At 50.0% G+C, this 27054-nt stretch overlaps 1 protein-coding gene across 1 annotated transcript; it reads left to right on the top strand.

The window, feature by feature from the left end:
* The first annotated feature begins 1214 nt into the window (after positions 1 to 1214).
* Positions 1215 to 4112, top strand: KCNA5 (potassium voltage-gated channel subfamily A member 5). The gene has a single exon (XM_056108653.1). It carries the CDS (start codon positions 1242 to 1244, stop codon positions 3135 to 3137), a length of 1896 nt encoding a protein of 631 aa, XP_055964628.1. The 5' UTR covers positions 1215 to 1241; the 3' UTR covers positions 3138 to 4112.
* The last annotated feature ends 22942 nt before the right edge of the window (positions 4113 to 27054 follow it).

Here is a 27054-nt window from a genome sequence, read left to right as displayed (position 1 = left end):
GCCCCATCCCTTCCTCCTGTTTACCCCTCCTCCCCTCCGCGATGAAGAGGGTTTGGGGGGGTGGGGGTTGCAAATGGATTTTTGATGAGGGCTGAGGGATTGCTCCGAGGTCGTGTTATGAGGCCAGAGAGCCAGGCACTGCCCTCAGCTCTCTCCCGGCGCTGCCCTGCCCATCCACTATTAGATGCGATGGGAATTAGGGCTTCGCGGGCCGCGAGAGGGTCGCGCCCTTACCTTTGGGTGGGTTTGCAGGAAGTGGGGAAGAGAGAGCGACTTCTCCCCCCCCCCCACCCCCCTTCATTCCCGCCCCCCTGCTCTGGAGTCGCCTAGCAGGACATCTCTGCTAGCCAACATCCCTAGGTCCGCCCCGGCCTCTCTCCCGCCCAAGAAGAGAGCACTTGGCATCCCTCCAGAGCAAACCTGTTAGCGCTCACCCCGCCACTCCCTCCCTCTCCAGGCCGCTTCATTTCCCCTCGCTCCGGCGGGTTCCCAGGTGAGCCACGAGCCCGAGCTATTCTCATCTGGTTGCCCCGGGAGTTGCGGGGCTGCGCGCAAGGACAACCTGTGCCTCCAGCCTCCCCTCTCCTGCTCCCCTCCCCGGCCCTCCTCCCTTCCCTTCCTCCGTGCGGCTGCGCCCAGCTTCGCCCCCCTCCACCCTCCACCCCTCCACCCATCCCTTTCCCTCGGCTTCTGGCCCCGGGTCCCAGCTGCGCCCTCCGTGGGGTGGGGCGGGGGGGAGACCTCCCGCTGCCACCAAGTCCCGGAGGGGCGGTGGGCGGAGACGGCGGCGGCCGCCGGGGGGGACGGGAGGGGAGGGCCGGGGAGGAGGCGGGGGAGAGGAGGGTGGAGGCCGGGCGCCGGCGCGCAGACTTGAGAGGGGCGGCTGAAGGTTGCATCTGCGGGAAGCAGGCTTTTGGCTGCTTGGTAACGGGCTGCCAGAACCCGGAGAAAGGCAGGGAGCGGGGCCGTGGCTTCTTGACGTCAAGACAGAGAGAGAGAGAGCGAGAGCGAGAGAAAGAGAGAGAGAGAGAGGAGAGAAAGGGGGTGGGGTGGGGGTTCTCCTACCACCCTCCCCGCAGCGGGGCCGGCCGACGGCTGCAGAAGAGCCGCAGGCGACGTGCCCACCAGCTGGGTGCGAGTGGAGGGTGTCCACCCCGTACCCCACGCCACCACCCCCCGCCCCAGGGAGCAGCTCATCGTCGACTCGACCCGGGGCGCAGCATGTCCCCTGCTACCGGGCCATGGAGATCGCGCCGGTGCCCCTGGAGAACGGCCGGGCCATGACCGTCCGAGGAGCGGCGGCTGCAGCAGGTGAGGCGAGAGCAGGCGGCGCCCCGGGCGCAGCGGGGCCGCTCCGGGCCCGGTCCGCGCCTACGGGGCGCAGCGAGGGAGCGCCCCAGGCCGAGCCCCGGGGGCGCGGCCCGCGCCGGGGCACGGACCCCGGCGGCCGCCCTCTGCCCCCGCTGCCCCGGGAGCGGCCGCCGCGCCGCCGGGAAGAGGAGAAGAAGGAGGAGGAGGAGGAAGAGGAGGACGGCGGCCGCCCAGACCAGGGCACGACGGCCCAGGCGCTGGAGGAGGACGCGGCGCCGGACGCGGGCTCCCTGCACCACCACCAGCACCACCACCGGCACCAGCACCAGCACCACCACCACCACCACCAGCGGGTCCTCATCAACATCTCGGGGCTGCGCTTCGAGACGCAGCTGAAGACCCTGGCGCAGTTCCCCGACACGCTGCTGGGGGACCCCGCCAAGCGCCTGCGCTACTTCGACCCGCTGCGCAACGAGTACTTCTTCGACCGCCACCGGCCCAGCTTCGACGGCATCCTCTACTACTACCAGTCCGGGGGCCGGCTGCGGCGGCCCGTCAACGTGTCCCTGGACGTGTTCGTGGACGAGATCCGCTTCTACCAGCTGGGGGACGAGGCGCTGGAGCGCTTCCGCGAGGACGAGGGCTTCATCCCCGAGGAGGAGAAGCCGCTGCCGCGCCACGCGTTCCAGCGCCAGGTGTGGCTCATCTTCGAGTACCCCGAGAGCTCGGGCTCGGCGCGGGCCGTGGCCATCGTCTCGGTCCTGGTCATCCTCATCTCCATCATCACCTTCTGCCTGGAGACGCTGCCCGAGTTCCGGGACGAGCGCGAGCTGCTCCGCCAGCCCGCGGCGGGCCCGCCGCCACCCGGCGCCGCCGTCTGGGGAGGCAACGGCAGCGGCGGGGTCGGGGCGCCGCCGCCGTCGGGCCCCACGGTGGCCCCGCTCCTGCCTAGGACGCTGGCCGACCCCTTCTTCATCGTGGAGACCACGTGCGTCGTCTGGTTCACCTTCGAGCTGCTCGTGCGCTTCTTCGCCTGCCCCAGCAAGGCCGAGTTCTCCCGCAACATCATGAACATCATCGACGTGGTGGCTATCTTCCCCTACTTCATCACCCTGGGCACCGAGCTGGCCGAGCGGCAGCCGGGGGGCGGCCAGAACGGGCAGCAGGCCATGTCGCTGGCCATCCTGCGGGTCATCCGCCTGGTGCGCGTGTTCCGCATCTTCAAGCTCTCACGCCACTCCAAGGGGCTGCAGATCCTGGGCAAGACGCTGCAGGCGTCCATGCGCGAGCTGGGCCTGCTCATCTTCTTCCTCTTCATCGGCGTCATCCTCTTCTCCAGCGCCGTCTACTTCGCCGAGGCCGACAACCAGGAGACCCATTTCTCCAGCATCCCCGACGCCTTCTGGTGGGCGGTGGTCACCATGACCACGGTGGGCTACGGGGACATGCGGCCCGTCACGGTGGGGGGCAAGATCGTGGGCTCGCTGTGCGCCATCGCGGGCGTCCTCACCATCGCCCTGCCCGTGCCCGTCATCGTGTCCAACTTCAACTACTTCTACCACCGCGAGACGGAGCAGGAGGAGCAGGCGGCTCTCAAGGACCTGCCGGGAGGCCAGAACCAGAGCCCCGGGGTGGACGGTGGCATCCAGCGCAAGGCCAGCAAGGCGTCTCTCGGCAAAGCTGGGGGGTCCCGGGAGAATGCAGAAGGAGCCCGAAGGGGCAGCCGACCCTTGGAGAAGTGCACCCTCAAGGCCAAGAGCAATGTGGACTTTGGAAGGTCCCTTTATGCCCTCTGCTTAGACACCAGCCGGGAAACGGATTTGTGAAGGGGGGAGGGGGGTCCAGGTAGACCGGGACAGGGGGAGGGGTGGAGTTCACAGAGGCCTTCCGACCCTGGGCATCTACTTTATACCGCAGAGTATTCTGGCCCACCCGTGACTGAGGTTGGCACCCTTTCCCTCCCTCCCCCCTCCCCTCCATCCCTCCCGCAAACCCCCCAGTTCCCCCTCTTCTTTCCATTACACCAAGGGTCGCCTATTTTTAAAAAGTCCCACATTCCATGACGCAGGAGCTGTCGAAATGGTGAGCGTTGGGAGATGGATTCTTCTGTAGCCAATTTCCTATACCCAGCAGAGGGATAACCCAAACAAAAATGACTTTAAATAGCCCAGATCCCAAGAGATGTTGTAACCCTTTGCCCTTATCCGTGTGTCCCAAATTTGCTTTACATATGGTTATTTTTGTGTATAGGGGAAAATATTATTTTTCTGACCAGTGAGTGGATTTCTCTCTCTCTCTTTTTTTGTAATGGAGTTCAGATGGAGATATTTTGGATATATTCGAAGACATAGGTTGTATTTATGAAAGAGTGAGCTATCATACTGTTTTCTGTTGCTACTTATATTGTAACCAGAGACCTGCAACATGGTCATTCTGGTTCCTGCTGTCTCTCCAAGCCTCTCTCTTTTCTGTTGTGGTATAGATGCTTTGCATTTCGGGCAGGGAATGTTCTGGAAGAAAGACAAGCCTGTTTATTTTTTCTTTTTCTATGCGCCTTAAACACTCCTTGTAATTTTCTTTGAATAGCATTTTGATGATGTTGGAAGATGACTTCTCTTCATTCATTCCTTCTCTTTTTACCCTAGGAAATAAAAATCTTACTTGGTAGAGGCAAATGCCAGTTGATATATAATTGATGTATTTGTTGAAATTTTTCTTTGGGGGGAGATTTTTGCACCACATCTGTTGTGCTTAGGACTTATTCCTGGTTTCTGGGTTCAGAGAACAATATGAGGTGCTGGGGCTTTAACTTGGTTGACCACGTGTAAGGCAATGCTTTACCTACTGTTCTATCTCTCTGACTCCTTAAAAAAAAAAAACCTCTTCTTTTTAAGACTATTCCTTACTGATTTAAGGTTTGGAGTCAGGGCAAAGGTCACCTTGAGGTCAAAAACTTGGGGGTAAAAAGGGCTATCCGATTTTCAGCATCTTTTTGAATGGCCCCTCATGGTCAGGGAGAGTGAATTATGTGTGCTGGGCTGTGTGTAACCTGAGAATCCTATACCCAGTGTTGTCTGATGATGGAGTATTAGACCCAACCATCAGCATGAGAGCCAAATGGACATAAACTAATTAATTCCCCCCTCCCCCATCTACCATGGACCCCCATCAACATGGTCTTTTAGGACTGGAGTTCTGAACTCTTGTGCATTTGAAGTCCTATTCTTGACCACATGGAGGGGACACAAGCTTGAATCTCCTGTTCCCAGAAGCATAGCCCTCGTGGGCAGATGTCTAGGGGAGAAAACCATACTTCATTTTTGTAGCTGACTGCCCAGCCCTGGCATGGCTGGACCAGGATCTTGCACCACCTTTAGGGGCAACAGAGGCAGGGAGACCCCCAAAAGGGGCTTGTTTTGCTGGCGCCCATTAAAGGCTTCCCTCTACAGAGTGTAGGATTTTAGCTTAATTGCTACACAAAGAAAGAAACCCTTTGCTCCTGCTTACTGAGATGATTTCGGCAAATCATCCCAGAAAACAGCACAGCACACTGGAGCTGTGATTTCTCTCTGGGATTCACTGCTAATGGAAGACTCTGTATTTTTTTTCTTTTTCTTTTTGGGTCACACCCAGTGATGCACAGGGGTTATTCCTGGCTCTGCACTCAGAAATTACTCCTGGCGGTGCTTGAGGGACCAAATGGGATGCTGGGAATCGAACTCAGTTCAGCCACGTGCAAGGCAAACACCCTGTCTGCTGTGATATTGTTCCAGCCCCAGACTCTGGATTCTTGCAGTTGCTTCTGCTGTTGCATGATCCGAGGCTGGTGGCCTGGGCCTCACCTCTTGCCTGCTGGACTGGGCCAGTGCTCCATCACACCTTCCCCAGGACAGCAGAGAGCTTAGTTGCTGTTTCTGAGCCTACCAAAGGGTTGAGGAGGATCGACTGAACTCCAGTCTGGGATCTGTGGATTTAAATAAGATGCCACCCAACGCTAGGAGCCAGTGTCTGTGAGTGAGTGCCCCTGTGTCATTTCCAGTTGGGAGCTGTTACTGGCTAATCTGAGGAGGAAACAGAAGGGGTTATGCCATCCGGGAGCTGCTGCTTTTCATCACAAGCCGAGGCCCAGGGAGAGAGACAGAGATGCTTTATTTATTTATAATTTACAATCTGCTAAAAGCAGGGCATCTGGCCAGAGCTCGGCTCCTCGCTCTGCCCCACCTCCAAGCCCTCTATGGCATTCAAGGGCATGTGGGCAGAGAGGGTGAGGGGTTGGCACCCACCTAACGTGTAGGACAAGTGGTCCCTTGAAGTGAAAAATGACACTCACCTTCACTGTGAAGTTCATCCCTAAGCCGCCAAGAGGAAACCTCATTCGGGCTGGAGATAGATGCAGGCTGCTGAAAGATGGAGGCCCAAATAAATACGGTCCCTCTTGTACAGGTCCAAGAAATGGGTGCAAAAGTCAGGGGAGAGTGCCGAGGAGGGAGGAGAAACAGTTTGTGTGGATTGCGTTTGGGAAGGAGGGTTTGTGGCTAAGTCGATTTACCAGTGGGGGCAAGATGGATTGAAAGGGGCTCGGTCCTGTATCCTGGTCCCAACGTAAAGATGAGAAGCAAAGAACAGTGAGCAGGGCACTCATGCCGCCGGGTCAGTATTCCCTTCTTTGGGTGTCTTCAGTGGCCCTTTGTGTGGTCCTGATTCTGGAACGAGGGACCTCTCCTCAGGAAACACTCTACAGGACAAAGGTCTGATGCAGGCAGGCCAAGGGAATGGCTCCCTTCCTGTCTGTCTGTTCCCTGCCTTTTTTTTTTTCTTTTTGGGTCACACCTGGCGATGCTCAGGGGATACTCCTGGCTCTGTGCTCAGGAATTACTCCTGGCGGTGCTTGGGGGACTATATGGGACGCAGGGGATCCATCCCTGCCTTCGTACTCCCCACAACCTCTACCTTCTGACATGAGCTAAGTGACCTCAATCAAGTTTTTAGTCCCTGGGTGCTTCAGGCTGGCTCAGCGCTAATGTGGGCCTGCTCTGAAAGTGACCAGCCTTGGCAACCTCAGCATGGCGAGTTGGGTGCTTGGGGTGGGGGTGGCGGGGTGAGTCTGGCATTGGGCCCTAGGCCAGAACAGCTTCTCTGCTGCAAGGCATCTGTCCTCTCTGCACCCCTTGATTCTGTCTTTGCCGTCTGTCTGCCTTGCTTGCTCAGCTTAAGGAAAGACAGGCTTGGAAAATAAAACGACATGTCGTATGCTTGCCAAAGCCCTGTGCCTGGCCTGGGACTCTTCCTAGAAGAGAAAAGCAACCAGCAAGAGCAGCCCTTGGGGTATTTGTCCAGGGAATCTGGCTTCGAGTGATTCCAGAGTTGGCGACATGAACACTGGCAGGCGTGAATGGAGAAAAATTTCTCGGGGTGTTAGCACTCTATGTAGCACATCCTGTCTTGAAAGAGTAGGTTTCTGCGCTGTGGGGCGTGAGCCTAGGGTCCAGTCAAGTGTTTTATTTTTCTGCCCTGGACGGTGGTGGGACATCTTTACCCCGTAACTTCTCAGCTTCCCAGGTATGCCTGGTGACACTGTGAATAGCACTGTAGCACTGTCTTCCTGTTGTTCACTGATTTTGCTCGAGTGGGCACCAGTAATGTCTCCATTGTGAGACTTCTTACTATTTTTGGCATATCAAATATGCCATGGTAGCTTGCCAGGCTCTGCTGTATGGGCGGGACACTCTCGGTAGCTTTCCGGGCCCTCCGACAGGGATGGAGAAATTGAACTCGGGTGGAATCGAACTTGGGTCGACCGTGTGCAAGGCAAACACCCTACACACTGTGCTGTCGCTCCAGTGTGTGTGTGTGTGTGTGTGTGTGTGTGTGTGTGTGTGTGTGTGTGGTATGATACTGAATAATCTGAAAAAATGAGGATCTGCTCCCTGACTACATAGTCTGCTTAAGAAGTAACCAGAGCCAAGCCAAGCCAAGCATGCAAGACAGCATTGATCTGCGCTGTGTAGAGAGTTCTAAAGTGAAGAATCACAGAGCAGGAGTGGGAGCATACAAAAAAATAATAGACTTGAGAAGCGTTTCTCAACTGGGGACCATAGCCTACCCCCCATGGATCATAGAACATTTTAAAGAGGCCACACTATAGAAAAATCCCATAAATGGGAGGCTAGGATCTGAAATTAGGAACCCAACCAGTGAGATGGAGGAGGGTGGGGAGAAAGGAAGGAAACAAGGTCCAAAGGGGACCAGAGTTGCCAAAAAGTTGAGAAACACTGAAAAGAGAAGTTTCTGGAAATCCTGAAGAGTAGCCAAGAAGAGAGGCAGGCATTTGAGATGAAGGAAATGAGAAGAGAGCAGGGGGAATAAGACGCTTGCCTAAAAGCCTCCCACCCTGTTTTTGTTTTGTTTAGATTGTGTGTTTTGGGTCATACCCGGTGATGCACGGCGTTACTCCTCTCTCTGCACTCAGGAATTACTCTTGGCGGTGCTCGGGGGACCATATGGGATGCTGGGAATTGAACCTGGGTCAGCTGCATGCAAGGCAAATGCCCTACCCGTTGTGCTATCACTCCAGCCCCCTCACCCTGGTTTTAATCGCCACCATTGCATACCATCCCCTGGGCACCTCCAGGTGAATACTGAGCACAGAGCCAGAAGTAAGTCCTGAACTCTGCAGGGCATGGCCCAGCCCCCCAAAAGAAGACGAGTTCTTTGGTCCTCATGACCGCAGTCCAGGAGGAATGTGAGCTGGTGCTGCCCCCTAAGATCCCAACGGCAGGCCAGCTGAGCAGTTATTTATAGCTGGAGCTTGGCAAAAGTTCTGATGGGGGCTAGATAGTAAACAGTTGGGACTTTTCAGTCCAAGAGGCAATCCTGAAGTTATTATTGTACGTTCTTGTATAACCATTTACAAGAACCATTTAAAAAACATCAAAATCGGACTCAAAAGGAAGTAGAGGGGTTAATAGTCTTGCGTGCATCCGACCCAGCGTCAGTACTTGGCACCTCCTATGGTCCTCCCTGAGCATCCACAGGAGTGATCCTTGAGCACAAAGCTAGGAGCCAGACCTAAGCAGGGTTTGATGTGCCCCCAAATCATCCCCACTCCGCCCCCAAAAGAGTCAGAAATCAGGACCAGGGAGGTAGCTCACGTGGTAAAACACACGTCTGGCATGTGTAAGGCCCTGAGTTCAATCCCCAGCACTGCACAGTCCCCCAAGCACCACAGGTGACAGTTCTGTCCTGGTGGCCCTCAGCACTACCAAGTTCCAAGCAGCATTACCCATCTCGGACCCAGCCTTCTGGGCTCAGCACTGCAGGGTGTGGGGCAGGGCTGGGGTGGGATGGACCAGTCCACTGAGTTCTACTTGGTAGAGCCACTAGAAAACAATATCAGAGTCAGAGCGATGGCTGGATGCCAAGCACATTTCACATGTCGGAACCCTAGGTCCGAGCCCTATCACCATATGACTCCCAGCCCCAGCACTACTCAGAGTAACCCTTCAGCACAAAGTTGAAAGGACAACAGGTGTGACCCAAGAATTGGGAAAAATGAAAGTCAAGATGATTGTTAGGGGGCTGGAGAGAGTAAAGTGGATATAGTCGCCTTGCTATCGACCACAGTTCAATCCATGGTAGCACATATGATCCCCTCAGTACTACCCGGAGTCCACCTCCTGGCTCTCTTCTCTCTCTCTCTCTCTCTCTCTCTCTCTCTCTCCCTCTTTGCTTTTGGGGTCACTCCCAGCGATGCTCAGGGGCTACTCCTGGCTCTGCACTCAGAAATTACTCCTGGCGGTGCTGGGGGAACCATATGGGATAGCGGGGATTGAACCCGGATCTGCCATGTGCAAGACAAATGCCTTACCTGCTGTACTATGGCTGCAACCCCTCCTCTTTCTTTTTTCTATGAGGCCCTGATTGGAATCCTCCCATTTGATTTTACTCTGTAGCACTTAACATTTTTTTTGTGCAAAGGCCAACCCCAAGAAGTTTAGAGTTTCTATTCCTTTCTGGAGGAATGTTTTGTTTGTTTGTTTTGTTGGAGCGATAGCACAGCCAACCCAGGGTCGGTTCCTCCACCCCTCTCGGAGAGCCTGGCAAGCTACCGAGAGTATCACGCCCCACAGCAGAGCCTTTGCAAGCTTCCCGTGGCGTATCTAATATGCCAAACACAGTAACAACAAGTCTCACAATGGAGATGTTAGTGGTGCCTGCTGGAGCAAATTGATGAACAACAGGAGGACAGTGCTACAGTGCTACAGTTTTATTTTGGGGGCCAAACCTAGAAGTGCTCAGGTCTTATTCCTGACTCTGTGCTCAGGGATCATGCCTGGTGGGACTCGGGGACCGTGTGGGGTGCCAAGGATGAAACCTAGGTCAGCTATGTGCAAGGCAAACACCCTACCTGCTGTACGATCTCTCCAGTCCCATCTCTTAGGGGAATTTCTTATCCAGGCAAAGTCTGATGGGAACCTTGTGACTTGTTCTTTCTACCTCCACAAGAGCACGAAGTATTTCTATGGGACTGAAAGGCAGGTTGTGGATTTCTAGGGAACAGGATGAAAACATCCAACTGGGATTTCTACCCATGACTCACTCCTGGCAGTAGTTTATTCCAAGCTGTTGGTGGAAGGGTGGGAATATTTGGAGAATGACCTCCTCTCCTCCTTCTGGCTCAAAGTCTATTTTCATGGAACCTTGAGGATGCATGACACTACCCTCCTCATCTCTTCTTCTCTGGGCTCCTGTGCCCCTCTGTAGGTGTGAGTGGTGCAAGGGGCTTGGCCCAGCCTGGGATGAACTAACTTCAGACCACTGGACTCTAAACAGCAGCATGTTAACTTCTTCCATTTTATTTTATTTTATTTTATTTTATTTTATTTTATCTTCCTGATCAACCTTGTGCTTCTGGATGTTTCACATAGAAGGAAACTTAGAGGCACCCATCTTATTCATTGTTCATTGTTGGTTTTGTTTTTTTTTAACTTTTTGGGTCATACTCGGTGGTGCTCAGGGGTTACTCTTGGCTCTGAATTCAGGAATCACTCCTGGTGGTGCTTGGGGACCATATGGAATGCTGGGAATCGTACCTGGGTTGGTCATGTGCAAGGCAAATGCCCTACCCACTGTGCTATCACTCTAGCTTCCCCCCCCCACCTTATTCATTGTATCTTATTTTATTGTTAGCTATTGTGGGGTGCACCCTGGGAGGCAGGGTATGTGGTGCCAGAGATGGAAGATAGGGTCTTGCCCATGCCAGGAAAGTTCTCTACTGCTCAAACTCATCCCCATGTCCCACTCACTGGAAAGATGAACAAATGGGGCCCAGAGAAGAAGGGCATTGGGTCCAGGTCATATGCTGGGTTCAAATCCAGAAGAACTGGAATGACTTCCAGAGAGTCAGGCTGACTTTCACAGAGTCCCCCAGGGCTCCTTCTGGAGTCAAATCCCCAGGGTGTCCCGAAGCTGCCCCTCCCCCACCTCCCAGGGTATATTCCTGCCACCAGAGCTTATGTGTGTCTAGTCTGGCAGTGAGGACGTCTCCTGGGCATGCAGCCCTGCTTGGGAAGCCTGAATCTGTCTCCTTTGATTTGACTTGATAAAGCTCAGCTAACATCTATTGCCCATGGCAAGCACAGCTGATAAGGAGTTCTCTGGTGCTACTTCAGGCACCCTGGTGAACAGGGAGGGACCTATTGACTTGCTCTTCACTTCTAACAGAGGGGTGGGACAGTGTGTGTGTGTGTGTGTGTGTGTGTGTGTGTGTACTAAAAAATTTGTCACCCAGCAAGCTCATTATTTCCCCTCGTTCAAGCATCTCTCTGTTCATTCAATAAGTGTTTATTCAACAAGAAAATAGTATATATGAGGGGAGGGAAAAAAGCCCCTAAGACTCATTAAGTTTTTTTTTTTTTGCTTTTTGGGTCATACCCGGCGATGCACAGGGGTTACTCCTGGCTCATCCACTCAGGAATGACTCCTGGTGGTACTCAGGGGATCATATGGGATGCTGGGAATTGAACCGGGGTCAGCTGCATGCAAGGCAAATGCCCTACCTGTTGTGCTATCACTCCAGCCCCTTGTTAAGAGGTTTTTTTTTTGTTTGTTTGTTTTTTTTTTTGCTTTTTGGGTCACACCTGGCGATGCACAGGAGTTACTCCTGGTTCATGCACTCAGGAATGACTCCTGGCGGTGCTCAGGAAACCATATGGGAAGCTGGGAATTGAACCTAGGTCAGCTACATGCAAGGCAAACGTCCTACCTGCTGCACTATCACTCCAGCCCCTCGTTAAGATTTTAAGAGCAGGAACAGAACAAAATGAAATCTAAGAGGGGTCAGAGAGGGCTCAAGTTGAACAGTTGGGCAGAGTCATAACACAGCGGGGAGGGTGCTTGCTGTGAGCGTGGACACCCTCATTAAATCCCCAGCATCCCATATGGTCCCCTGACCCTGCTAGATGTAATTCTTAAGTGCAGAACCAGGAGTCACCCCTGAGCCTCTCCCGGTGTGGCCCCAAACAAAACAGAACAACACAGAACATGAAGACAGCATGCTGGGAAAACCAAACTCCTGAGTTCTGCTCAGCCTTACACAGCACCTCTGGCTGGGACAAGTACGTGCCTCTAGGGGCTTCAGAGTACTCAAGGGTTGCACGCCTGAGCTCACTGGTAGGCAATGCCCCTTTCTGCTGGGCTCCTGCTCTCCCTGGGGAGAAGAGGGTAGTGATCACCAGGGGCAGGCCCTTGCACAGTGTCCCCGCCTTGCCCCGTAGGTGTGGGCCATTCCTGCTCTCCTGGCTGCTGGTTCTGTGCCCAGAAGTCACTTCTGTGTCTCGCACTTGTCTCCTGAGCCCATCACTCCTGGGATCTGCCCACGGTGGGGATACCTGTGAAACCAATTCTGCCTTCTGGGAAGTCAGTGACTCACGTGGGCAGGCTGCCTGGGGAAGGAGATGTGTGCGAGTCCTGGTAAACCAAACCCTAAAGAAAGGCAATAGACGGCTTGAGAAAGGGGGTCTCAGCCCCCATGATGAGTCTGATTCAGTGGAGATGTAACTGGGTGGAAGATAAGAAAATTAAGGTTTGTTCTGTCCGTCTCGATAGCACAGCGGTAGGGCGTTTGCCTGGCACACAGCCAACATGGCCGACCCGAGTTCGATTCCTCCGCCCCTCTCGGAGAGCCCAGCAAGCTACCGAGAGTATTCAATATACCAGACACAGTAACAACAAAGTCTCCAATGGAGACGTTACTGGGCCCGCTCGAGCAAATCGATGATCAACGGGAGGGCCTTTACTTTACTTTACTTTACTTCTGTCCGTCTCATTCTCCTGGTCCATGAATCCTCTCTCAACGCCCCCAGGGCCCCTTTGGCACCTGCCATTGTTCTCTTGGAATAGGTTCTTCGTACCCTATCCATGCCAAGGTGCAGAGGTAGCCTGGTCATGGTGGAGGGTGTCTGTAGCTCACTTTGGTACTCAGCTCCTGACATGCTTCCTTTGACCCAAATCAAGCACAAATGCACCCTCCTAGAGATACATCCGTGTGAACTGCTCAGCCTCCCACTTGACACAGAAAGAATGAGGCTTCCCCCACTCTTCTTGCACCTTCACTACTATAGTGCTTGATCTGAACTCTCCAGTCTTTTATTTCATTTTCCTTTTTCTGGTTCTATAAATTGTGGACCAGCACAGACCTCTTTCCTGGGTTCTTTCTAAGTGCTTGTGGGTGGGAAGCTATGGGGATATTATTTTTATGATGAATTTATACAGGAGTGATTTTTTAGAGAACTGTTTTAAAAATACACATCAGTTTTGTTACCAAAGGTTTGTAAACCACTGTTCCTCTGGCGAAAGTATCCTGCCCGCATATATGCCTGACTGGGAACACCTGTAAAGGTGATTAGAGGCTGCCCCAAAAGCCTCCATCCCTCTTGGAGAGCCCGGCAAGCTACTGAGAGTATCCCGCCAGCACGGCAGAGCCTTGGGAAGCTACCCGTGGTGTACTTGATATGCCAAAAACAGTAACGATGATGGTCCTTATTCCCCTGACCCTGAAAGAGCCTCCAATATGCCATTGGGCTACACTAGCACGTGACAGGGACGAATGGAGACATTACTGGTGCCCACTCGAGCAAATCAATGAACAACGGAATGACAGTGACAGTGACAGTTCCTCTGGCACATGTTAGAATCAAGCAAAGTAATACAACCTGATTAGGAGTCCACGGTTGCTTTGTAGGAAACATACAGAGAAGCCCATGTAGACTGGCTTGCTTGCTGCATACACCAAACACCCTGACCAGAATAGTTTGCATGTCTTAATGGGTCTCACCTGGAAATTTGGGGTATATGGTCCCAGCTGTGACAGGTGGCCAAGCTTTTAGGTACTCCAAAAACAGTTTTTCTCATGGATGTTCCAGGTTGGACAATGAGGGTTCCTGTTCCTTGGTTCCGGGGCCGAGATCTCCAAGCCTACTCGGATTTGGGCCGAGCATCCTCCACCCAGATCCTCCAAATTCCAGTAGGCAGGGGTCACACCCACCAACTGGCCCCCTGGCGCCGTGTAATCCCATCAACGGCCAAGACTCAGAGACTATAAAAACCAGCTCCCGGAAGAGAACAGTGCAGTCTCCTGCCTCCACGCCTGGCTGTCCTCGCCGGGACCCCTTGGAGGGGAGCGGGTTGAGCTTTTCTCCCTGCCCCGACCAGGGCTCCGGCAGCCAAAGACCTTCAGGACCAGCCACCACCATGCTGAGACCAATCTCCGCACACATGAAGGTACTGGCAGAGGGACAAGGTCACGCGGGTTCTGGGGCCGAGATCTCCAAGCCTACTCGGATTTGGGCCGAGCATCCTCCACCCAGATCCTCCAAATTCCAGTAGGTGGGGGTCACACCCACCAACTGGCCCCCTGGCGCCGTGTAATCCCATCAGCGGCCAAGACTCACAGACTATAAAAACCAGCTCCTGGCTGCATTTGCGGCCGCGTGACATCTTATTATGACATCTTATTATCTCATTCCTACTTTGGACCAACTGGCAGGTTACCGAATGTAGTCTGCCCACACGGCAGAGTCTGGCAAACTCCCCGTGGCATACCCAATATCCCAAATACCAGTAACAATGATGGGTCTCATTCTCCTAAAGAGCCTTGAATATAATCTCAGGGCTAGGATGAAGGAGACGTTACTAGGGCCTGCTCAAGGCAATCAATGAATAACAGGATGATTTGTGATTTGTGATTTGTGTTCCTTGGTTATCCTCTCTCGTGTACATGCTGTCATTAATTTATTATCATTACTTACTATTTTTCTTTGGTTATCATGAAGTCACCTGGAAGTCCCACATAGTTCAAACCCCAGGTTTGGAAGAGCTTCCAGGAGGATCATAATTACCTCATGGTGGTCCCTCTGCTCTCTTTACACTGTCTGCCTCCCGTCTATCCCCTCCCTCACTTCCAGATTAATCTCTCCAGAGGACAGCCCAATCACCAGGCAATTCAAGGGCTTTGGCTCCTGAAAAGAACAATTCCAGACCATTTATTTATTTATTTATTTGCTTTTTGGGTCACACCTGGCAATGCACAGGGGTTGCTCATAGCTTTTCACTCAGAAATTACTCCTGCTGGTGCTCGGGGGACCATATGGGATGCTGGGAATTGAACCAGCCGCGTGCAAGTTAAATGCCCAACAACTGTGCTATCACTCCAGCTCCAATTCCAGAGCATTTCACTGGACTATTTATTTATTGGGCCAAATCCAGCAGTGGTAAGGGTTACTTCTTGCTCTGTGCTCCAGAGTGACCCCTGGTTGTACTTGGCAGACCATATTCAGTGCCAGGGATGGAACTGGGGTTGACCAAATGTGAGTCCAGGGCCTTAACTCTTTTACTACGCCTCTGACCTCTGCATGACTTTTTAGGGACTCCATAGAATCTTTCTCTCTAGGCTTTCCTTTTTCTACACAATACTTCTAAGGACACTTGCATGGCCCTAGCTAACCCCATCCTCACGCTTTCCCTGTGACAATCCTGTTAATTGTAACAGCTTTTCTTTTGTTTGTTTGTTAGGGGTGGGCGCACACCTAGCAATGTTCAGGGCTTACTCCTGGCTCTGCTAAGGGATCACTCTTGGTAGGGCTTGGGGGAAACTTATGGGGGTGCAGAGGATTAAAACTGTGTCTGTAAGGCAAGTGCCCTGTCTCTCCAGCCCCTCAATAGTTCTTACTTGCATCTGTTGAAATCCTACTCACACTTTATAGAGCACTTCAGATACCTGCTCCCACAAGGCCATCTCCTTAGTACCTTCCTCCAATCCCTTTCTGAAGGCTTCTTCCCTAAACACACACTAGCACGTGTTTCCTGAACTAACATGCACCCATGCTGCGAGGGACAGAGGGCATACGCACATGAAATATGTTACAGGGCCCTGAGAGTTACTTAATTCTCAAACCCAAAACAATATAGCTTTTTACTTCCTCCCATGGAACTGGGTAAAATTTTTAGATGTCCTAAGCCTGGAAGCGGGTAAAATCTTTAGGGGTTCTAAGAACTGAAAACAATACGATGCTTCCCCCTCAATGTCAAGTAAAATAAAAATAGTACTATCCCAAACATATATTTGAAAAATAAAATCCCACCAAACTAATATTTCCTTTGAAGTTTTGCTGAATATCAATATCAGTTTATTGAAAAAAAAAATCAAGGGGAGGATTTGGGGCCACACTGTCAGTGCTCAGGATTATTCCTGGCTATGTGTTCAGGAGTGACCCCTGGTGGTTCTCAGGCTGATGTAGGCAGTATAAGGAAGGCCAAGGCAATGGCAAAAGCAGAAAACAGGAAAAACAGGAGCTAAGAAGGCCTGATAAGACCTTGAGGAGCAATGAACCCAGAGGAGATTGACCCTCCCCATGAAGAAAATTCCTTGAATACCCTAACTTTAGCAATTCGGTCCAAAGAAGACCATCACCACTCCCAACACCCCTGGTAACCTCCTGAGTAACGGACTTAGATGTAGAAAGAAGCCCCACATGGGGGCATGTTGGAGAAATCCTATAAAAGCCACCTGAACAAAGGAAGGGTGCACATATGCTGCCAAAGCCCATGTACTGCTTGCGTCCACGTGACCAAGTATGCTGGTGCCCGAGCACATGTGTCACCCGCATCTCCCCTCTTGAGATGTGTACTTTTATGCTTTCATGTCTAATGCTGGGATGTGTGTAGGGGCTCTCTCTGCCTTTGGAGAAGCCCGGGTTCTCTCTTGAGTGCATTTCTCTCTCTCTCTCTCTCTCTCTCTCTCTCTCTCTCTCTCTCTCTCTCTCTCTCTCTCTCTCCCTCTCCACACCTTAAAAACCCTCCAAATAAAATCTATTTATTCACTGCTTGTCCACTCCTGAAATTCCTTTCTGCGAGGTCAGACAAGAACCCAGTAACCCTGGGTCTCTGGTGGCAGAGGTGGATGGGGAGAAAGTGACCGTCTTTCTCCTCCCCGCTTCATGTAAGTCACCAGTGGGGCCCACAGACACCAAAGTGACCATTTGTAGTTGTAGAAAACAAACAGTGGTCAGTGGGATACAGGGCAGTTACCTTACCTCCTGTACTATCTCTCTGCTTCCACCCCCCAAATTTTTGTATTTCCTCTTAAGCTGGTGCCCTCAGTGATGCTTTTTGTTGGATAATCCAGCACAGACCCAAACCCCTCCCAGCTCTCAGGGGCGCCTCACCAAGTCCCTTTGACCACATCATCAGGACCAATCACTGGTACAGGCATTTCTGTCTGGGTGGCTTTTCTGAGTGGGAAATGGATTCCAGATGTTGACAGCAGGCAGCCACCAAGGCAGACCTGAGACCGAGCAGTTCGTGGAATTTCTCAGAGGCACACAGAGGCCTTTGTTCTGCTGTTCGGGCGCCACCTCCACCACCCCCTGCAAAGTGTGGTTGGTTGGGTCTTTTCTGGGAAGTGGGGTGAAGGAAAAGCTGAGGATTAAGTCTCCACTGAGCGTTGAGAAATAGAGATCCCCGCCTGACTCTGGGTCCTGGCTACCTCCTGCTGAAGGCAATTCAGGAGTAGACACTGAGTTTTAGAGTTGTGAGGACCTAACTTGAAGTCAGGGAACAATGAGAGCATCACAGTGAAAAGTGCCTGTTAATGAGAAAGTTGAATAGTGTGATGAGGACTGGCCATGAACTCAGGAGATATGCACAGAATCAAATGATGCATGGGCTTCAGATAGAGATGGCACAGGGGGGTAGGGCATTTGCCTGGCATTCAATGGACTCCTGCTCAATCCTTGGCACCTGGAGTGACTCTTGAGCACAGAACAGGAAGTAGTGCCTAAGCACAACACCGCCCACCCCCCCAAACTACCAAAAAACAGATGTACATGTACATGTACATGCATGTTTGTTCAAAGAGGCCATCTCTGAGAAGGCTATGCATGCAGCATCGATTTTAAAGTCATGCAGCCATGCTCCAAAGAGTCCTCTGGGAATACCTTGGATTCCTGGAGAGGACAATTTTCTTCTTTAGGAAATGATAGACTTCCACAGACTTTAAAAGGCCGGCAATCACTCACACATTGGTGCCAACCTGTTTGATTAAAGGCAACTTGAGGGTAATTAACTGACCCTCAAAAACTGGGAATGTTAGCTGAGAGACTGGAGTAGAGGGTGGCTGTGGAATGCTGGGTAGCAGAGGGGTTAAAGAACTTCAGGGAGAAGAGAACTTAAGCTCTACTAATGGCATCTGGAGAGGGGTTTTTTACCCCCAGAAGTCAAAGGTCAGACACAATAAGGGCTGTGCTCCATGGTGGGAGATAATCAGTGAGAGGCCAAGAAGACACAATAGGTAGGAAGACATGAAAACATGCAAGTGGTTCGATTAAGTGAGGGGTTTGGAGGTGTGTGGATCAGAGTTTGAATTCTAGTTTTATCACTTATTGGCTCTATGGTCAATTGTAAAAGTATAATTTATGATTATACTTACTATAGTTATAATATCACTTGCTATAAGATAGTTTTTCCCCACCCAAAACATCAGAATGTTAATGAACTCTTCTTTAAGAATTGTCATGGAACTTCTGTAATAAATGACCAAATAGAAGATCCTTCAGCATTTATCTCTCGGTACAGGTCAGGTCTGGTTATCATTAGTTTGAACAGTTCCGGGGAGCTTCTACAAACTCAATTCAGCAGCAAATTTTGGGGCACTGTGCTAAAGTTATAAGACATGAAAAGGGGAATTGGGAGAATTATTTGTCCATGGTCTATAGCCCTAAATCAAGCAAACAGGAAAGCAGATGTATAAGGAAGATGTCTGAGATGGATCTGAAGGAGGATAGGTCACATGGGGTGGGAATGAGCAGGTATCCACGGGAAAGACTCCTTGTGAGCAAAGGCACAGAGGTAGGAAAACCTAGTCCCTAAGTGGACCAATCAGAGCTTCATAGCAGGAATAAAAATGTCCTGGCACAATGCACATGAAGCTCTAATTCTGACACTAATGTCTCACGTTATCGTAGCCTGACCTTCAATTCCAGCACAACTCTACAAACTTGGACTTATTCTTGTCTATCACGGGGGAGACAGTGCCTATTATTCATCTGGATTACAACAAATTGATGGTGATTCTGAACTTAAAAGGCCTACCAATTCCTAAAAGTTTCTCACAAAGTGATGGAAACAGATGGGGGAAAGAGGCATTTCCTTTATTATTTGGTCTGTTTCAACCTCAAATTCTAAACTGCTCTCAGGTTGTCTCTCATGTGAGGCAAGAGACTACTTGGCTTGATATAAGAGAAGCAACTGAGATCTAAGCTTATTTTCTATGCAAACCTCTTGTTTTCTGTTTTGTTTTTGTTTGGGGGCCACAACTAGTGATGTTCACGTTTCACACAGGGTTCTGTACGCAGGGATCACTCCTGGCAGGCTCAGGGAACCATATTATTTTCTATCCATCCTATGGAGACATGAGTACCTTCTCCATACTCATATCCATACAAGATGTGAGTGCTTGTGAGAAAGAAATGAAATAGCACATGACAAGTGAACTGTCTGGTTGTGAAGTGAACTTTTCTGGTCTGTATCATTAAGTACCGGGTTGGAGCGATAGCACAGCGGTAGGGCATTTGCCTTGCACGCAGCCAGCATGGCCAATTCGAGTTCGATTCCTCCGCCCCTCTCGGAGAGCCCGGCAAGCTACCGAGAGGATCTCGCCCACATGGCAGAGCCTGGCAAGCTCCCCGTGACGTATTCGATATGCCAGACACAGTAACAACAAAGTCTCCAATGGAGACGTTACTGGGCCCGCTCGAGCAAATCAATGATCAATGGGAGGGCCTTTAATCATTAAGTACCAACCATGCGTCAGGTACTACGAACAAAGTATAGTCCCTGCACTAAGGTCATCTCATGGCCATTGCATTTCTTCCACATTTATTATGAGCAGGTCCCTCCCACCTGTAAGGGATTTTCAAGAGACTCTTCTTTGATATTGTAGCTGTTGTTTTATTATTATGGTGAGGACCCCTATAACATGCACACAGTGTCAAGGGTTAAACCCAGGGTTTCAAATATGCAAATAATGAGATCTATCTCTTGAACCACATTCCAGGTGCCTCTTAGCGTTTTGACTGCTTACTCATACTGTCCCTTCAAGTAAGAATTTCTCTGACCCACTTCAGCTCCTTGTTGCTTGCCTTATTCTCTTCAGAGCAATTTCATTCCATTGGCAATGGAAATGTGAACTCCCTGAGAACCAGCCCTTTCTTGGCTAGTTCTTCGTCTGTATGCCAAGAGAAGACACCACACTTCGTCAATATTTGTTGACCATCTACTGAATGATGGCCAACTGAAGTCTTGGGTGATAGAAATCGAATAGAACAGCTAGATTATCAGATAATCCTTGAGAACAAAGGCCATCTACATTTTTTTGGTCCTTGTTATTTATCTTGTACTTCATATCTCCCCTCCCCTCTCCCCCAGAATTCTGGACAAAGAGGGACTGGAGCGATAGCACAGCGGTAGGGCATTTGTCTTGCAAGCGGCCATGCCAGGTTCGATTCCCAGCATCCCATATGGTCCTTTGAGCACCACCAGGAGTAATTCCTGAGTGCAGAGCCAGGAGTAACCCCTGAGCATTGCCAGGTGTGACCCAAAAAGGAAAAAAAGAAAAAGTAAATAATTCTGTACAAAGAACAGAGCATAATAGATACTGTTGGCTGATTGGTTTAATCAGTAGCTTACTGAGGGGAGGTATACCAGGATCAGGTAAAGGAATTATTGAGATCATGGGATTGGGCACAAGAACAAAAACCAAAAAAGGAAAAATAAACCATAAGAAATTGTTTTTAATGTAGCGAAGGTCTTGTAATTGTGGAAAAAATGTTTTCCATGTAGGGAGGTTTTATTATTGTGGTGTGGTGGAATTAGTAGATTTATAGTCATTTTTACTGCTTATAACTTTAAAAGCATGGTACATGAGCTTATATAAGAAGGCTGGAGGTTTCACAATTTTCCATTGCTTTGAAATAGAGGTGACTTGCATGTACATTTGGGTCTACGTGACGTTTACAAATCATTTATCAGCATTGTGCTCCCAAGAGCTTGCACTGCTATGCTCCAAGAAGTTGGCTGACACCCCTGACAGGAGAAGCCAGGATATGTTTTGACAACCGAGTGGTTTCCTTAGCAAGCGCCTGATGTTCCCAGGCAGTTCTCAGCAGAGAAAGCTTTGGATCTCAAATCAAGGCTGTAGCTCTCAAGGGTTTTCCTCTCAGAAGCACAATCTACTGCATTCTAAGACAGGTGTTTGGGTTTACCACTGGGCTCTGTAAAGCTGACTTGTCAGATGAGTACAAAGCAGGACTTGGGTCTCATCACCTTAATATATTTTTTTTAATTTAAGAAAAGTATGCAGGGCTGGAGAGATAGTACAGTGGGGAGGGCGTTTGCCTTGCATACAGCTAACCTGGGTTCGATCCCCGGCATCCCATATGGTCCCCTGAGCACCACCAGGAGTAATTTCTGAGTGCAGAGCCAGGAGTAAACCCTGAGCACAGTCATGTACGACACCCCCCCCCCCAAAAAAAAGAAAGAAAAGAAAAGTACAAACGGGGCGGGGCGGGGTGGGGGAGGAGAGAAGAGATTGTAAAGCAGTTAGGGCCCTGTCTTGCCTGTGGCCCACTCGAGTTTAATCAATAGCATCCCATATGGTCCCCCAAGCTCCACTAGGAGTGATCACTGAGTGCAGAGCCAGGAGAAAGCTCTGAGCACTGCCAGGTGTGACCCAAAAGCACAAAGGACCTGAGAAATAAGCAGGGGTTAGAGCACTTGAGGTGTATCTCTGAGGCTCTTATTCAAATTCTGAGCACCAGATGTGGTCCACCACTCTGCAGGGGGAGGAAGTGAAAGGTAAAGGGGTGGGGGTGGAGTGGGAGTGGGGTCACTCCTGAGCACAGAGCCAGGAATAGCCCCTGACGGTGGATTAAGGCCCCCCTCCTACACCCACCTCAGAAAATAAAGCACAACTACCTAGTGACCCCGAGAATGTGTTCTGAGTCCCTTCTAAGAACCTAGCATTGAGTTAGGCATCATACTGGTATCAAAGGTGACCACCATGTCCACCATATCTAGTTTTAGCATACCCTCTTTAGAATCAGCAGTACCTTCATGGAAAAATTACTGATCCAAAATCTTTTTTTGGTCTTAACTCTCAGAGCTTTGTCGATGTATCCATGTAAGGTCAAGCACAACCCCCGCAGCCCCATTTCTTGCATAAGGAAACGTCAAAAGTCTCAGTGACCAGCATTTGCAAGCCTCTGTAGTCATTAAAACATGTGTTGTCTTTTCGAATCCTCCAACCAACCATATAGTGTTGGTAGTACTATTGTTGCCAATGAGGTAAGGCAAAGACATTTGCCTAAGACCTCATAGGGAGTTGCAGAAGCAGGATTTAAAAATTGGAAAGTTTTACTGATTACTGAGTGAATACTTCTTACCACAGAGTAAGTGTTTTGTCTCTTGCAATGTCAGCAGTGAAGATGAATTCATGCATTCAACAAATATGTATTGAGAATCCAGTGAGGCAAAATTGTATGACTTCTGAACATATGCAGCTTAGTCTAATGGGAAGGAAGAAACTGTTCCAATAATCCTATAAATCAATGTATGGTGTCTCTATGAGAAAATCCTGAAGCTTTTTCTCACATGGTTCACAGTGGAAGGATTTTTTCCTGGACGGTATTTGGTGACCTGAAACCACCAGGTCTCACTTAGCAAAGACCTACAAGTTAATATGCACCCAATACAGCTCAGGATGGGCTGGAGAGATAGCACAGCGGGTAGGGCGTTCGCCTTACAAGCGGCCAACATGGCCGACCCGAGTTCGATTCCTCCGCCCCTCTCGGAGAGCCCGGCAAGCTACCGAGAGTATTCGATATGCCAGACACAGTAACAACAAAGTCTCCAATGGAGACGTTACTGGGCCCGCTCGAGCAAATCGACGATCAACGGGAGGGGAGGGGAGGGCCTTTTCCACCTGAAGGTTGAACTCTTGAGAGGGGTTATGTCTTAGGTAACCCTGAAAGTTGACTCTTTCCCAGGTGATAAGCAAACATCAGAACTTCACTAGTAGATTTCTTGAAAGAATCTGTCACAGGGGCCAGAGTTACTCCAGAGGTTAAGACACTTGCATGCGGTTGATCCTGGTTTGATCCCTTGCACCACGTGTTGGACCCACCTTTAGCACAGCTGGAAGAGATCCCTGAGCACAGAGCTGGGAGTCTCCCCCCAAACACTAGCACATGTGGACCACAAAACAATCAATTAAGTAATTAGTTTAATTTAAAAGAATCAGCCAGCCAGACACACACACACAAATCTCGGAACCAAGAAGCTCACTACAGAGATGCCTCTAAACTTTGCAATAGACCACTTTCGCCCGGCCATTCCAGATGGGAGCAGGTGCTCTCCCTCCACCTGCCCCCCAGGAATCCCAGTGGCCCCCAACTTCTAGAACCAAAATAAAGGTCCAGGTCCACAGGAGTAGAAGTGGCAAACACTAGGCCTCACGGGACAGGGGAGGACCCGGCCCTTCTCCTTCCCCCACCCTGAAGGGACTCTGAGATGATGCCCACAAACTGCCTTCGGCTACTTATTAAGCTCCTACATGGCCATGATCCAGAGACATACACACAAATCTCAGAACCAAGCAGCTCACTGCAGATATCTCTCCAGAACCTTATTATTAAAATTTTAGAATTCTTAGAGCATGCGACCAGAGAATCTGCACAACATTGTATGCTAACCATAATAAAGGTAAAGGTAAAGGTAAAGGCCCTCCCGTTGATCGTCGATTTGCTCGAGCGGGCCCAGTAACGTCTCCATTGGAGACTTTGTTGTTACTGTGTTTGGCATATTGAATATGTCACGGGGAGCTTGCCAGGCTCTGCCGTGTGGGCGAGATACTCTCGGTGGCTTGCCGGGCTCTCCAAGAGGGGCGGAGGAATTGAACTCGGGTCAGCCATGTTGGCTGCGTGCAAGGCAAACGCCCTACTGCTGTGCTATCGCTCCAGCTCCTGTGCTATCGCTCCAGCTCCGCTATCCATAATAAGCAATACAAAACAAATTGTCTAGCATTATCTTTCAGCAGGTTTGAGTGGTGGTGGGACTGGTATCGAAATATTGAATGTGATCATAGTAGAGAGAGAGTATTGTGCAAATTGTCTGCCACATAGGGGAAGGTTTGGAATGAGAGGGGGGATACTGGAGATTTTGGTGGTGGAAAATGTGCACTGGTGAAGTGATGGGTGATTGGTCATTGCATGACCGAAACTCAAATATGAAAGCTTTGTAACTGTATCTCAAGGTGAATCAATAAAAAGGGGGGGGGGGGAAGAATCAGCTACAACAGGTCTGCTGAGAGAGAAATTGATGTAAAGAACATACCAAGGAGAGGAGGATGGAGAATCCATGGAAGTTGGGATCCTAATGGCAGAACTTGGAGAGGTGGATATACCCATTCTTTTGTTCTTCTTGTGGTGTGACCTTTGGTGGGATAAGGCAATGTGGTGCACCATGAAGTCATGTTTACCCTCCAAAGATTGTTATGAACATCATTCTTCGTGTTCATGGGAGATCTCTGGGAACTCAAGGGCCAGACAGGCAACTTGTGAAGAATTTATCACCTGGAACTAGGCTGCTAATTGGAAAGAGAGTAGAGAAAAGAATCGTCTAGCCATTACCTTGGAAGATTCTCAGTGACAGAGGTGTTCTCTTTACCATATTGAGTCCTTTTTCTTCAGCAACTGAAACTTGGGATGCTGATGATATTAAAAAAAAAATGGAAAGATTTTTTCCTAGAGAGTCAATAAAGAAGACTTATTCACCAAAAGCAAGTATTTACTCACAGGAGAAAGCTGATAAGAAGAGAAAAGGGGTTTCATGGCAATCTGAGAGGAAACTCTGTAAGCGGAGCAGGGAAAAAAATTTGGGGTCACTGCCCTAAGGAATGCCTATGTCCCCACACTTCATAGAGAAGCCTCTTTGCCAAGTTCGGAGTGTGAGATTATGTGTGTAGCACAGGGCTGTCAGCCTCCCCAAGCTCAGGGCCAACACTGATACAGAGGGAGACGGCCAAAAGTTCAGGGTAGACCAGATGTCTTGCCTCCAGTTTATCAAACCTTGGGGACGGTACTTTCTCTTATACCCACCAGCCAGCCCAGCCTCACTTCCTCTGAGACAGCAAGATGAAAAGCTTCTGAGATTTTCATTGAGCAACCAGATTTCAAAGACCAAAGAAAACAAAAAATTTCTAGCTGTGATGAGGAACTGATTGATACCGTACTAAAAAAAAGGAAACCAAATTTAAATAGATGGAAACAAAAAGCAAGTAAGGTTCAGAGCAGGGATTCTGTAGCATGGTTGAATGAGCCCCACAAACAGAGTTAGGAGAAAATAAGGTGGATTGAGAAATAAACTGAAACCCACCACAATCAACATGTCTCAAGGCAAAACACTGCCTAGACTATGCGAGAGAATCAGTCTTTTGATGAGTAACTTCCTCCCGAGCAAGGCAGAGAATTCCTGGTTAGACCTTTGCAAAGCAGTTAGCAGCCTGTCCTCTCCACAACCTTTCTAGGTGGTGGGAATGAACATGTCCTCCATCTTGGCTCAGGTGACCCGATCTCCATAGGACATGCTTGGCTCATAGTACCCCTGCAGATCCTAGTAAAGCCTGTGCAGACCAGTGGGTCATATGTAATTACTGAAGCTGAGCGCAGTGTCTTGGGGCAATGGACAAGGGAGTTTGGGATTGACAGAGCTTTCCAAATCCTTCTTTGGAGTGAGACTTAAAGCACAAGAGTGGGATAACAGGATATAATAGAGTCATTAGGGCACATGTCTAAGATGCAACTTGACCTTGGTTTGGTTCCTCAGCACGACATGTTCTCCAGATTCTTTGGTACAGCCCTGAAGGGCCCCAACAGTGCTGGGCCTGAGCAGCAGCTCACTACTGGCCTGGTTGGCCAAGAATCACGGATAGGACCTCCAGGGTCCACCTAATTACTACTTAGTTGTTATTTCTATTTAAGTTTCTACTTCTCAAGGGCCAAAACACCTGGGCGACTGTTACAATAAGCTTTCATGTTCCAGCTTTGCCACTTGCTTTCTGGTATCTTACGTCTTTTCATAGTAGAGTTCTTCAATCCATAGCGTTAGTACCATCTGCTCCATGAGGTTGTGGATATTTTCATAAGTGGCGTACCATAATCTGAACGCAAGAACTAGAAACATAGAACTTGCAAATGAAAAGGATTGTTTCCATGAATCTGGAAATCATGTGAAAACAGGAAATAGAGTAAGTTTGTTTGACCTACGTGTGTAACATGTGTAAACGCAGTGCTACTACATTGAACACATCATGTACCCCATGAGTAGCCCTCTAGATGCATAATGTAAATGGTGACACTTCTCATCACTATGTGATGATATTCAATCACAGTGACCATCCTGTTATTCGTCGATTGCCTCAATCAGGCCCCAGTAAAGTCTCCTTCATCCTAGCCCTGAGATTTTTAAGAAAGTGCTATATTCAAGGCTCTTTAGGAGAATAAGACCCATCATTGTTACTGGTATTTGGCATATTGGGTACGCCACGGGGAGTTTGCCAGACTCTGCCGTGTGGGCAGGTTACATTCGGTAGCCTGCCAGTTTGTCCAAAGTAGGAATGAGATAATAAGATGTCATAATAAGATGTCTGCATTTGCGGCCACGCGGTTCCTGGAGCTGGATTTTATAGTCTCTGAGTCTTGGCCATTGATGGGATTACACCACGCCAGGGGGCCAGTTGGTGGGTGTGACCCCCGCCTACTGGAATTCGGAGGATCTGGGCTGATATTCAATCAGGAGGAAGAAAATCATGTTTAATTTTAGGGCATTTTAGGACTCGGAAGATGGCTAAGTGGTGGAGCATACCACTAGTATACAAAAGTTTGGTTCCTGAAAATGCGTGCTCCCATTTACCTGGTGACCCTGATCATCTTGGTGTGAGCCTATTTAAAAATCAGGGAGATACGTTGCTCAGAGACCTGGGCCACTACCTTAAAAATTCAGGGACTAGAATATACTTCCTGTCATCCTATGTTTTCCTGAGCTCCTCCAGGTATGGTATGGTGCTAGTACCCTCTAATACTGCCAGTATTGGATGTCTGATTTGCTTGGCAGAATATTGCCTGGGGTGGCCAC

The sequence above is a fragment of the Sorex fumeus genome, unplaced genomic scaffold, assembly GCF_029834395.1.
Source record: "Sorex fumeus unplaced genomic scaffold, SorFum_2.1 ptg000231l, whole genome shotgun sequence".
In the NCBI taxonomy this organism is placed as follows: Eukaryota; Metazoa; Chordata; class Mammalia; order Eulipotyphla; family Soricidae; genus Sorex; species Sorex fumeus.
The sequence above is the reverse complement of the archived record's forward strand: the minus strand, read 5'-3'. Positions and strand labels throughout refer to the sequence as shown.